At 37.5% G+C, this 13,212-nt stretch overlaps 1 protein-coding gene across 3 annotated transcripts in view; it reads left to right on the forward strand.

Moving 5' to 3' along the window:
* Positions 1–220: 220 nt before the first annotated feature.
* s100p (S100 calcium binding protein P) overlaps positions 221–13,212 on the forward strand; it is a 17,795-nt gene continuing 4,803 nt past the window's right edge. Inside the window, exon 1 of one of the 3 annotated variants that reach the window (XM_080879035.1) lies at positions 221–298. In XM_080879035.1, coding sequence (XP_080735161.1) covers positions 249–298 — 50 coding nt within the window. In that variant the 5' untranslated portion in view covers positions 221–248. Of the gene's footprint in view, positions 299–2,115; positions 2,245–9,069; positions 9,446–13,212 lie in introns of those variants that run through there. The other 2 variants (XM_080879037.1, XM_080879034.1) reach the window with 2 other exon arrangements.

Genomic DNA, 13,212 nt, shown 5'->3' on the forward strand with positions numbered 1-13,212 from the left:
ATTTTGAATAACTGTGAAAAAATTTGCATTAAACTGTCAACTTTCACTGGATGGAAGGCTGTAGTTGCAATTGCACATCTTTCACTACCAGGAAGGTGACCAAAGCTTCCACTTCCTACGATTCTTTCTCTGTTTGTTTATAAGATTCCGCCTCTTCCTGTGGACCTCATATCATAGTTCACTGACTGTGTGGACTAACTGTGAAGCCAGTCCACAGCTACTCAGTCAGTCATAAACACAGCAACAGCATGCTACACCAGAGGACCTTCAGAAAGACCACCATCCACTGCACCCCACGGTGAGATCACTGCTCTGTTTCTCCTTTCGGTCCAGACCAGATCATATGCATTTCCTTTTTGTTTGTTTTTTTTAAAAACTCTTTTCACTCTTTTTAGCTTTATGTTTATATGACACAAATAAAATACATGTTTTACTGTCAGATTATGAGAATCTGACTAACACATGTACTGGAAAAAACTTTTCTATAGAACCTAAACATCCACATCCACATTTAGATGTCTCTCATTCCACACATTTGTTTTTTAATAATAGAATTTCAACAATAATCTTTAATGTTCTTGGAAAATAATTATATTACAACAATAATAATACTAGTAATAGTATTTTTTTCTCACCATGGATTAGTTATAGCCATGTAGAGATGGATGGATGGGATGAGAGTCTGTTTAATGTTAAGAGGCTCAGTTGTAATAACACCATCACATAATCATGAATAGGTAGTACCTGACCATGAGTACTGTCTTTAAAGACTCTGAACCTTTTATTCTTGGACTCTCTTAGAGTAGCTTTGCACTATTCACAGTTCAAAATAATGCTTATTTTTCTTCTTCTGTGTTGATAGCCAGTGCTGTGTATCTGAGATCACCATATCAAGCACACCCCCACTCAATGACATCAAACACAGTCAAGAATAGAAAAAAAAAACTACCTGAAAATTGTAAAGTGTAAATTTAGAGCCATTTGATTACTGAGCTTCCTGCTCTGAGCAAATAACTGTGCATCTCCTGACTTTATTATCTGAAATATTGGCCCTGTTTAATGTGACTTTGATGTATTACACATATTTAATGTATTCCTTTACTTAATTACTCACCAAGAAAGTAATTTTGTGACTTTGTGTTACTACTCATTACATTGCTTTTGTGTTACTCTCTAACCAACTCTCTGGCTTGACATGCATTGTGACACATACTAACACCAGTCCCTATCCTAAAGAGCCCATACATACAATATTTCTTTTGTGTTGAAGCTTTAGCACAAAGAAAAATTGAAAACCAGCCCGAAGACACTTCAAAACAATCACCACTGTGTTCTACTGTAGAAACCAGTGCTGGGAGAGAGGGAGGGCAGACTGCCTGCTCATCACTGCCTGCTGAAGATCAGGCTTTGGCTGCTGGGCTGGAATTGGTATCCACTCAGCTTTAACATCACTCTGGGCTTTTCAATAGCTTTGTGTTAACATGCGGTCTGCGCAGATATTTTCGAAAGCCAGTGATGTGTTTGTTTTTGTATGTCCGGAAAACAGCGGCCTGTGTGCAAATATCTGAAGCTGTTTGTAACAAGAGTACAAATATAATCGGAATTGTATTCTGATTACTGAATTTAGTATAATAATGAGTTGCACTGCTGTCTTAACAAAAACGTAATCTATTACTTTGTAGTGCATTACACCCAACACTGGTCCCCTTTAATTTAACTGTCTTGATTTAGAACCAAATAACTAATCATCAAGGCCTAAACAGCTTAGGGCGCCCAGCAGCACAGATAGCCCAGATTGCCCCGGACTCATTGATCAGCATCTAGCAGCTGACAGATGTTTCAGGAAACATCTAGAATAATTGCTCCTATAAAGATTAACATGGCAGACTCTCTAAGAGATATTTTCCCCATCACCTTAGTTGTTCTTTTTTCACCTCTTAGTTCGTTTCCTGTCACTCACTCTTGTTTCCCTTTGCACCAAACACCCTCTCTCTCCTAAATCCCACAATCATCATCACACACTAATTATTAGTGGGAGCAGTGAGGGGCAGTGTGGCTCCTCTGGCTGTTGTTCAGTCTGCAGTATGGGAGGCATGCTGAAGGCTGCCAGAGCTGCTCCATGCCTCATAGACATGGACCGCCTGTTGGCTCAGTCTAGAGGACTCTTATTTGATGAAGCCTTGGATATTAAATGCAAAATGTTCACCTAGCCAGGAAACTTTTTGACTGCAGCTGCGTTTGAAGGTAAGTTCAGACAATTTATGAAACTGAGACAAGGTGAACAACTGTTTGTGAAGCTATTGAGTCCTCTGGTGATATATTTGTGGATTAGGAAGGTGTTTGATTACACTGCTAAAGGTTTCAGAGGGGGTTGGGATTATTGAATATGACAGAGATGCAATCTTGGCATCAGAGCAGTTTCCACACTAAGTGAAGTACCTCTAACTCAGCTGTGTAAAAACTGCCTTTGTCAATCACTGATAAGAAAACAAAGAGATGCTATTCCTTTTATGACGGCTGTAAAGTCTGACGTGAAGCTTGATCATTTGAGTCGATGTTTGTGTATCAGCCTGGCTGAGGAACAATGTTTAAATTAAACACTGAAAAAAATACATAAAGGCTTTCTATAGCAGGGTGTTAAGGTGTGTTTTCTGATTGGTTCAGCTAGATTATCATCACAAGTTAATGCAACCTCTATGATAGTCAAGCAGAAATGTACTTGCCTGCAATAAAATGCTAACACGGGGCTACAAACAAATCACACGCTTGCACGACTTCATCATTGGCACCACTAAGCTTGTGTGTTTGGTACAATGCTGCTGATTGTCCTTGACAGCTCCTGTAGTCTCATTTTTCCACTCAAACACCGTCAAAAGTCACCAACTGGGTAATTAAAGGTAAAGTAATGTAAAGTGTCAAATGCAAATTAATTTTCTCTATTGTAGGACTCATTCTAGTGGCTTTCTATTATGGTGAAAATATGACATATTAACCAGGAGCTAGAGATGAGAAAAGACTTCTGATTTAAAGGTTGCTCTATATTTTAAATTAGTTATAGTGGCTGTATTAATGATTTATATTAATGATCAAATGACTCTGTTCAGTATGAAAGAGGTCACCCACAGTGACAAACCCACAGAGAATAATATTATTATTATTAATTTTCTATTCTCAGCTCTGTGGAGCTTTTTGAATCTTTCAGCAAGTCAATTGTGAATGTTTTGGGACTTTTTTTTAACCAAACCTACATTTTTCTGTCTATATATGAAGACAACACGGATTAATACAAATGTTAGCATGCAAATAAGACATTTGTAGCTGTTGGTGGTCATGGCGACTATAAAGCCTGCTCATACAAACTACAAATTGTACAAACGGTTGTTATATTTCTAAAAAAAAGAAGTTGTTTTTTCTTTCATAATTCAAGTTTGAGTCTGTTTGTTTGTTTTCTCCTTCTCCCTTTGTTCACCATTACTTCAAATGTGATAAGACTTCATGTCCTCATAGCTCCTGTCCACACGAGAACATAAATTTTGCTGCCTTCAGTGTCACATTTTTAAGAATTGAATATACGCATGAGGAAACAAATAAAAATAAAAATATAAATATAAATTTGATATAGTCTCAAAATGTTTTCTCCATATTTGGACTGAATGATGCCACCACAGAGCTACTGTAAAGTGTAGCTGTTAATTTAATTACAGCAGCAAAATGACTTTCCAGCAGTCTGGATCATTCCATTAATGTTACCTCGCCGTGAGGAGCCGCGGAGTCTGGTTCTCAGCCATTAACACCAGCTGTCTGCGTCTGCACTGCTCTATTAGCAGTCATTGTAACAGTCACAACAAAATATGTGCCAGATGAAGCATCTTTAATCCAGTCTACAGTAAATCACACTGCTTTACCATCTCTTTCACTTTTTCACCTACAGGATGAGAAAAACAGTGAATGTTCATATTATCATGTGGTTTATTGTTTGTTTATATTCTCCTGAGAACCAGCCCATTCATTTATGTCCTCTGTAATAAACATTTGTTTTTGGTCTATATCTTTTGACTTATTTGAGCTATCCTAATAAGTCCTGATGGACTAAATAGAGGACATCCTGGTCTTTCCATTGATATCTCATGTGTTTGGGTGGCCTCTTTTAGCTCCACAGAGAAAGGAAATCGCAAATAACATTCAATGGGAAGATTCATTTTTCCTCGATTATCAGGATATGAAGAAGTTATGAACTTGCAATTTTATCTTACAAATCTCACCGGACTATTATTACCTAGAATCATCAGATCTACTAATTTATAATAATTGCTCGGATGACCTGTGAATGTCATCCCACATGTGTTTACTGTTTATAAAGACCACATATTACCTCCCTTATTATACCAAAAACAGGAGATCCTGCAATGGCTATTAGTCCCAAATGACAAATAGTGACCTGGTGATTTGAGGTTGTTTTTTGTTTTCTCTGCTCACGTTTTCTGCCTCTCTCCAACTCAAGGTTTAGAGAGGCTGCGTTTCTTTATAAAAACCGTGACTCACATCTCTACACACCACAGGGACCCATTCAAACAAATGGAAAGCTCCATTTCCATTATAAGAGTAAAATCTTAAAGCATGATGAGACGGATGAGATGGATGGCAGCATGCATTAAGGAACATCTTAATGTCTTTCAAGTGACTCAACAGTTATTATCTGGCAGCCTATTAGTAACATGAGATGTCTAGTTGAGTGTACCAGACACTTTCAAAATTTTAAATTCAGAGAGATTTTTCAGTAAATTGGATTAAAATGTGCATAGCATGAAACACAGATATGGGTCGGGAATGGAGGTTTCTTTTTCTCAGGAATGGTCTCTGATGCCTTGCAAATAGGGCGTTATGCAAAACCAAATTGAGCTATGGACTTCAGTATCCACCATTGAAGTCAACCAATATTGTCCATTTCACCTAGTTCTTGATTTAAAGGAAAATTCAATGAAAGCTACATATGTTTGAAGCATGTTTTCTGTTTGCTTGTCAGCCAGTTATGTAATAGCCAACCGCTGATTTCTAATACGTACCTTGCTGTAATCTTGTTTGCGCTACATTGCTTTGCTTCCCTCCCTGAGCCTGGTCCTGTCTCTTCCTGTTAAATGGGAGTTCTTCCTTCCCACTGTCACACGTCTTTGTCAGGGCTTCACAGCTGGTTAATTTCTTCTTGTTTTATTATATTTTAAGGCTAAATAAACAACTGTTACATGGATAAAATTTTAGTGGTTGGCTACTGCATTTGTGCCTTCAAGTAAACAACATACACTTGCTTAACCAATCACATTGCACCTCCATTTTTAAAGTCAAGGGGAAAAGACCCTGTAAACAGAGTTCTAAGAACTACAATGATCCTCAGTTCCTGCAATTATGAAACAAGCAAGGGAGCACTACTTCGAGCAGTTACTATAAAAGTGAAACATTTGAAATTCAATGTACCCTTTGACGTAAGCCTTATTGCTAAAGCACAGGCCACATAACTGTAATGCCCCTGGTCTACTTCCAAATAGGAAGATGAATGCCACCATAGCTTCTCTTGCCTCATGTTTCAAATCTGCCTTCTAACTGATGAGGGTCAGTTAAAGGGAAAAAAAGACAAATAGATAATGTTCAAAAAGATATGCATCAATGCAGAATGATTTCAACCTAGGTGAAAACAATCCTGTCACAATAACCATTTAGCATAAATGACCTTGCCATAAACAATTAGTTGCTTTTGGGGACAACGTGGCCATCCACCTGGGCTTAACATCACAAGCACATCTTTACTACTTTGTCCAAGCATTTCACTACATATCGTACTGTGTATGACTGTGTACGTGACAAATAAAATTTGAATTTGAATTTGAATTTGAATTTGAATTTGAATTTGAATTTGAATTTTGAATTTGAATTTACTGTTTATTCCTCTTTTATTAGTTCTTTCAGTCACAGTACGTATTTTACAAGCTATAGAGTGCAGAATTTCAATTCTAAACAAAGCTGAACAGCTGTGTTATGCTTTCACGGTCTGCTCAGCAGCCACTCAGAAAAAAGACAACTGCAGATTACACACACTGAACAGATGCCATCCGAATAACCTTCCAGAAACAGACCCATGACATCACTGCTGAGACACACCCTCAGTGGCAACATAAATCTGTTTTCATGGTCACTCTGTGGTGACAGAAAGCGAGTGCACATTACAGAAACCATTAAATTTAAGAGTGAAGAAGTGATTTAGGGGTTTTGTGTGTGTGTGTGTGTGTGTGTGTGTGTGTGTACGTGTAGGCATGCCTCTGTGTCTAACCCTGTCACAGAGAATGGCAGCACCTGTGGTATCGCTACACCACCTGACGCTCCTGCCTTCCAGGAACACTGAGAGGTTTAAGTTGTCAAAGAGAGACAAGTGCTTAGGTTATGACCTGCTTGAGATGACGCCAGCACGTGTGTGTGTGTGCATCATGTACATGAGGACAGTAATATGTAGGCACCAAGTCCGAGCACGTGTTCATGGCAGTATTTTTGACCACATAAGACTACATTCCTCTGGTGGACATGCTGGCCATGACCTTTTTAACAGACGTAGTGGAAAAATAACAATGAGTTTCTGCTTTTTATAATATACAGATTTTTAGGATTACCTAAAACCAACTGCCATCAGATTAAATTCACAATGCACATGATACTAATACATGACCCATGGATACAGTGCAATAGCTGAGAACACCTCAGCCATAGTTTTTATTTTGCAAATATTGCTTTTAGTCTAGTTCTATACATGTGTAATAACATCTTAATCTATTGATTTATTTTATTTTATTTTATTTGGCTGCACTTTATTTAAAAAAAAAAAAACTATCCCGTTTTATTGTGATGTTCTTGTTTGTCTTTGTGCACAGAATTTTATTCAGCCATGCATCTGTAAAGAAATCTGAATATGATCCTGACTCAACCTCATGGAAAACAGCTCTGGCATTCAACAGTTTTGGTGCTGTTTCCATAATTTAATACTTGTCGTGCTTTAAATATTTGGTAAAATAATGTGATAAATACTAAAAATATATACAAAGCTATACATGGACATACATATACAAAGCTGTTGTTTCAAATATCTGTCACTTAAAGGTCAAACTCAGAGCATGTCACATGCTCACACTCTGTGTGGTGCCAGACATTAGATGAGGGCAGTATAGAAAAAACAGCATTAAGAAAATTATGAAAGAAATCAGTCAGTTACAATACTGTATAAGATTGAGAAAAAGCACTAGAATAATTGAATCAAAAATAACATAATAAAAACTCTAAAAACAAATACGATGCAGTAAGTTTTATAATTTAAGCATTTCATTTCCAGTTTGGTCGTCAGTGGTTTCTATAGTCTAGTATTGCTTGCAGCATAATTTCTCCAGGTTTCTATTCTTACAAAGTTCTATTCATTGTTTTCGTATTTTAATTTTTTTTTTATAATATTAACATAAATTTTCCTACTCTCCGAAGCACCTTGGGCTGGAATACAGACTGCATAAAAAACATTGACAGAGCCACCATGACAGCGCCCACTAGTCTGTGAAGCGCTTGTGTGAAGCCTCAAGCTGAGCATAGTGTCATCAGCATGTTCCAAAGCCAGGAAAGATGAGTGAGACGTATATTTGACTAAGAAATAGAAGATGCTCCACACTCCCAAGGTATCAACCATAATTCAATTAAATTCAGTTCATTTTTATTTTATTTATATAACGCCAAATCACAACAACAGTTGCCTCAAGGCGCTTTATATATTGTAAGTTAGATCCTACAATAATACATACAGAGAACAACCCAACAATCATATGACCCCCTATGAGCAAGCACTTTGGGGACAGTGGGAAGGAAAAACTTCCTTTTAACAGGAAGAAACCTCCGGCAGGACCAGGCTCAGGGAGGGGTTGAGGGTTGAGAGAAGGAAGACGGGATAGAAGACATGCAGCAGAAGACAGACGGAGATTAATAACAAGTACGATTCAGTGCAGAGAGGTCTATTAACACATAGTAAGTGAGAAAAGTGACTGAAGAAGAAATACTCAATGCATTGTGGGAATTATTTACCAGAATTACAGAGCATTTGGAGACGGATGTTAATCTTGCTGTAGATTTTTATACAGTTAGACAACTCTTTGTAACCTACAGCTGGTCATTAGAAAGAATACAAGTTAAAGCCAATTCCACAATGTCTTTGTTTCAGAGGAGCCATAATATACTAAGAATGAGAACTAATTGTAAAATTGTTTCTAGTTAAACCCAGTGGCCTTGTGCTTTCATTTCTGAAAGCTGCACTAACCTTTCCATTAGAACAAAAATATATCTAAAATGTTGATAGGCCTAGCAGCACTCAACACAGCAGAGCAAAAGAAAGCTCAACAACATGGCCAGTTAAATGGGATATTGATGTTTCAGGATTGCCATAAAACAGGCACAAAGACAGGATAAACTATACGCAACACCAAGACCAAACCAATTTGCTATAATATGCAGCCAAAAAGTGTGACTGAAAAATAAAATTCAAACTGTTTCCTAACAATTTCAATTGTTATCCATTCTGCATTCCCCAGTTGCCACTAAAGCTTCAGGTTCCGCATCATAAATCAGGTCCATCAGGGCAAAGTCAGTCAGTGTTCTGTCAGTCATACTCCTGAGATATGTAGCTAAGCATCATAAAGTGCTGACAGAGTCCTAAGCACTAGCAGTAGATGGTATTAATGGCAGCCATCATGGTTTATGCTCCACATCATGATTCTTGCAGTACAGCGTTTGCAGATTTTCAGCAGGATCTTCACTGCTTAGAATGATTCGCTCTCTGTTTTTGAAAACCTAAAAAAAAATAAAAACTGCTTTAATGTGCTCATTTCAAAATCCAACATGACCAAAGTGGCACCAGAAGCCATGACTTAGAGACTTGACAGTGCCCCTCCCTTCCATGCAGCACGGACACCTCCCACAACCACCCTAAAACATGCAGATGAGGATGATGTAAGCTCAGTGACTGAGATTTGACCCATCAGACAGAGCAGCAGTCAAAAACAGAGCCACAAGGCTTCGTTCGCCCCAGACACAGAGAAGGGGGGGTCTGTGCTGTTTTTTATTTTTAGAACAATCGATCAGAAAACTACATTAATGACAATTTGAAAACAGCAACAGGAGCTTTATGTACGAGAAAATTATTTCATTGTCTCTGACACCGGTAACTGTATTCTTCTTGTTGGGTTTTACTGAGAAATTAAAGCACTGCTGAGGCTTCCTGAAAGGCATCAGTCATAGCATTAGATCTAGTCTTTAGATAAAGAGCTAAATTATCCAATGGGTGAAGGTGTTGTGAAGCATAAGGTGACATGGTAGGGGACAACTGCTCCGACAGTCTGACCATTGACTTTTATCCAACACCGCCGTCAGAAATCAGGTGAGCTCTGTTTCATCATCACTGCTCAGGTGGGAGCCATAAAATCTTAGCAATGCATCCTCTTCTCTAGATTTAGCATTTTCATTTAAACCACCATCAGTATGGAACTATTTGTTACAATATAGCATATTTGTCTGTGTTAGTCCTGGGATACTGAACTCAAGTAAAAGTATTGTTACTTTATTTGCATTTTCAAGCAAAAGCTGAATTTAAAATAGACAAATATTTACACATTAAATGTCAGCCAGTTATTTTATATCTGATGGCTCTCATCTTCTCTGCCACAGACAGAGACATATACGTTACCACCTCATACCACAATACGTGAATTTATGTGTTATTAATTATTAAGCCCTTTTTATATTATATTTACACTTTCTTCGAAGAAGTTCTTAAATTTTATATTAATTTCACTTCTTCTATATAAGTTTTACCTGATTAAGCTATTTTGCCTTGTTATAGTGTATTTATTTTATTAAGCGTTTACTGTTTTAAAGCTCTGTTAAGAGCTGTGTTTAATGCTGTGAAACAGCAACATAAAGGAAGTATATCTTACCTTAAAACTATAAGAAGAAGGATAATTACATAGTAATAAAATAAAAGAATACCATTTATAAATACTGTCATAGAAATATATTTATTCATGGTAAGTGATTTTTATTTTTTATTATTTCTTTTTCATCTTCTTTTTTCCCCACTGCTGATACTGTTAATATAATATAATAATATTGGGACTTTACTTACATAGTAAGTTATTTATTTGCTCAGGTTAGGTGAACAAAGCAGGAAAACATACTAAATGTGCAGAACTGAATATGTTTGTACCTTTTTATATTAATTATAACAAAAAAGTAATTATTTCCTTATTAATAGAATGAGATGAATTGATACATTTTGCATTTACAAAGTCATTCTTTGAAAAAGATGCAGTCTTATGTAATATTGTGGTATTGCTTGCCTCAAAATAGTCCATGCCCATTTCAAGCAAATACCCATTTAAACAGAGCCATGAGCAGAGCCTTGAGCTCTAACAGAGACTGTACTTGAGCATGTTCAGCAATACTACTGTAGTATAATGAAACACCAGCCTTACTCACAGGTCTTGAAAGAGTGATACTATTAGCACAAGTTTTTCCTTCCTTCCTGAGAGATTTACAGATTCACAGTCACTTGAAGATGACTCTTGCCCAGCACCGAGCCAGGCACTTGTGTGATATCTCTATGTCAGAAATTGTTTTCATGAGTGTTCAGCTGATCCAATGTGCTGCAGCAAGAGTACTAACAGAGACTAGAAAGACAGATCATATTTCTTCCATATTAACGTCTCTTTATTGGCTCCTGTTAAATAATGAATTCGGTCTATAATACTTCTCTTCACATACAAAGTCCTGAATGATCAGTCCCTCCCTTATTTAAAGATACCACTAATAGTACCAATTTATCTTAATAGAGCACTTTGCTCTCAGAGTGCAGACTTGTTGTTCCTAGGCTTCTTGTCTTATCACTACTCATGTGTTAATAAGCCACCATTGCACATCATTGCTTTTTGTCTACTCTCTTTTGTAGTTGTTCTGTTTGTTCTTTGCGGCCCAAATCCACCTTGTTTGGCCTGGAGCTTTTAATCATGAAGCCATGTTGACTTACAGTCCTTTGTGTTTTGTCTGGAATAATACCTCCGTCTTCAGGTTGGAAACCTCTGATTTAGGCCGTGGTTTACATTTCAGTCATAAAACGGGATTCTTTGCTTCCAGTGTTGACATTTCCCACCACTGATCGTCTTATCGTCAGAGTAGACTTCAGTGAAGGTAAAGTGTCGCTAAGCTGCCACTAAGAGCCCCACAGTGCTGTGCTAAAAAGCTGGTCTGAAACTGTTCACCTCAACCAACAGTACAACACACACCTACAAGATAAGTAAATATTGAGACTCAGGCACCCATGGTTTATCAGCCATTGCCCGATTTTTTAACAGACTGTGTGCAATGTAATGAAGCATGCTTTAGTCAATATTAAGCGCTGTCATGTTGACCACTTCTGTTTAAGTAGACAGGTGCAAACAGCAGATTTGCTTCTCTGCTTGTTCTCGTCTCTGAAACAATTTTTGTATATAAATTGAAAAACACAAGATGAACATAAACCTCTTTAGCTTTATTTTTTTTCTGCTTCTGCCCTAAGAGCTCACAGAAAACTTAAAAAATGTTATAGTGCTCTATCAGGTTGTTTTTGAATCTTTTTGTGGATTGCATCCTGTTTTTCTGTAGCTAAGGCTTACCATCTGACATGTATTATGATTTAGGACCCAAATGCAGGCTGGGCTAACAAAAGGTGAGCCTTTTATTCACACTGAATCCAGAGTCCAAACCAAGACCAAAGGCTAAGTCCAAAATGGCAACAAACAGAAATCCAAAAATATCAGGGAACCACAAGGAACACATGCTCTGACAAAGAACGAAGACAAGGGCAGGCCAGAGTGACTAAGCACAGACTTATTGGCATAACCAATAAATCAAAATACAAGGAACCCAATAAAATAACCATAGGTACTAACAGAAACTAGAATATTAAAATATCAACAAACTCATGATAGTACAATAATTATTGAAATACAAAGAAATCAAGGGAAACCATATTTAAATCAGAACAATATAAAAGGCAACATAACTGAGGCCGGGGTACAAAGAAACAACCCCAAACCAAAAGCCTTTACTTTGTATTTATAGAAACCAGGAAAACTCCAATAACAAACAGATCGACCGTGACACCAGAGGTTTGCAACTTGTGGTGAATCCTCTGTGGTTTTGGTCATGAAGTCTTCAGATGTTTGTGAACATCCTGGAGGGATCATGTCCTTGACTTGCTGTGCATTCTTACAGAGCTTTTCAGTCAACCTATTAATGGTTTGCAAATGTTTGTCTGTATTTCTGCTCTCTATCTCATCTCCTGGGCACACCTCTTACTTGGATCACATCTTCTAAACTATAAAATGGTGCTATAACTTATAAAACGACACTAGCATTTACATAATATAATGTTTCTTTCTGGTTCAGGTGAGAATGGTGTCTGACCTTGGTGACGTCGGCTTTTACGGACAGTGTGGTGTCTATTTGTGCAGGAGGTCTTAAACTGCACAGGAATGGGTGCAATGTGGAGTGGGCAGTGTGTCCACATACCACTTCATGTGTGACCGTGGAGTTTTTCCATTAATTTACAGACATAAGTGTCCAAATAGCTGACAAATATAACACTCGAAGACACACAGGGCACCCTGCGTAGGCATGCAGTCAGTTAACACGTTCATTACTCATAAATCAGACCCACATATGTTCTCAGTTAAGACACGTGCACAGACACAAGTGCCATTCACACTTATTTTAGCTTACAGCGTAAAAAGAAACTGCAGGCGAACTGATGAATTTAATGCAATCTTGCATGTCCTTGTCAGGTATTAGCAATAAAAAATATTGTTTTAACACTAGCACAACTGATGTTAAAAGATCTGTAAAAATATTTAAAAAATGTGACCCTGGACACACCTACTGTGTGAATAATAAGTCTTACAGTAATAAGTCTACACAGACTTTTGGTTTCATGGGGCACAAATCCCAGTCTCCTGCATGAAAATCCTGCATTAAACATCCTCCCTGCATGGATGTTGTTGCCATGAAGGCAAACCTTTACCTTTTACTGTCCTAGAACACCACACGCTACACACATATACCTTTCACAGCAAGCTTGAAACTCTTATTAATGACTGATGAATAAACTTGGGT

Source organism: Rhamphochromis sp. 'chilingali' (assembly GCF_963969265.1).
Source record: "Rhamphochromis sp. 'chilingali' genome assembly, chromosome: 3".
NCBI classification, from domain to species: domain Eukaryota; kingdom Metazoa; phylum Chordata; class Actinopteri; order Cichliformes; family Cichlidae; genus Rhamphochromis; species Rhamphochromis sp. 'chilingali'.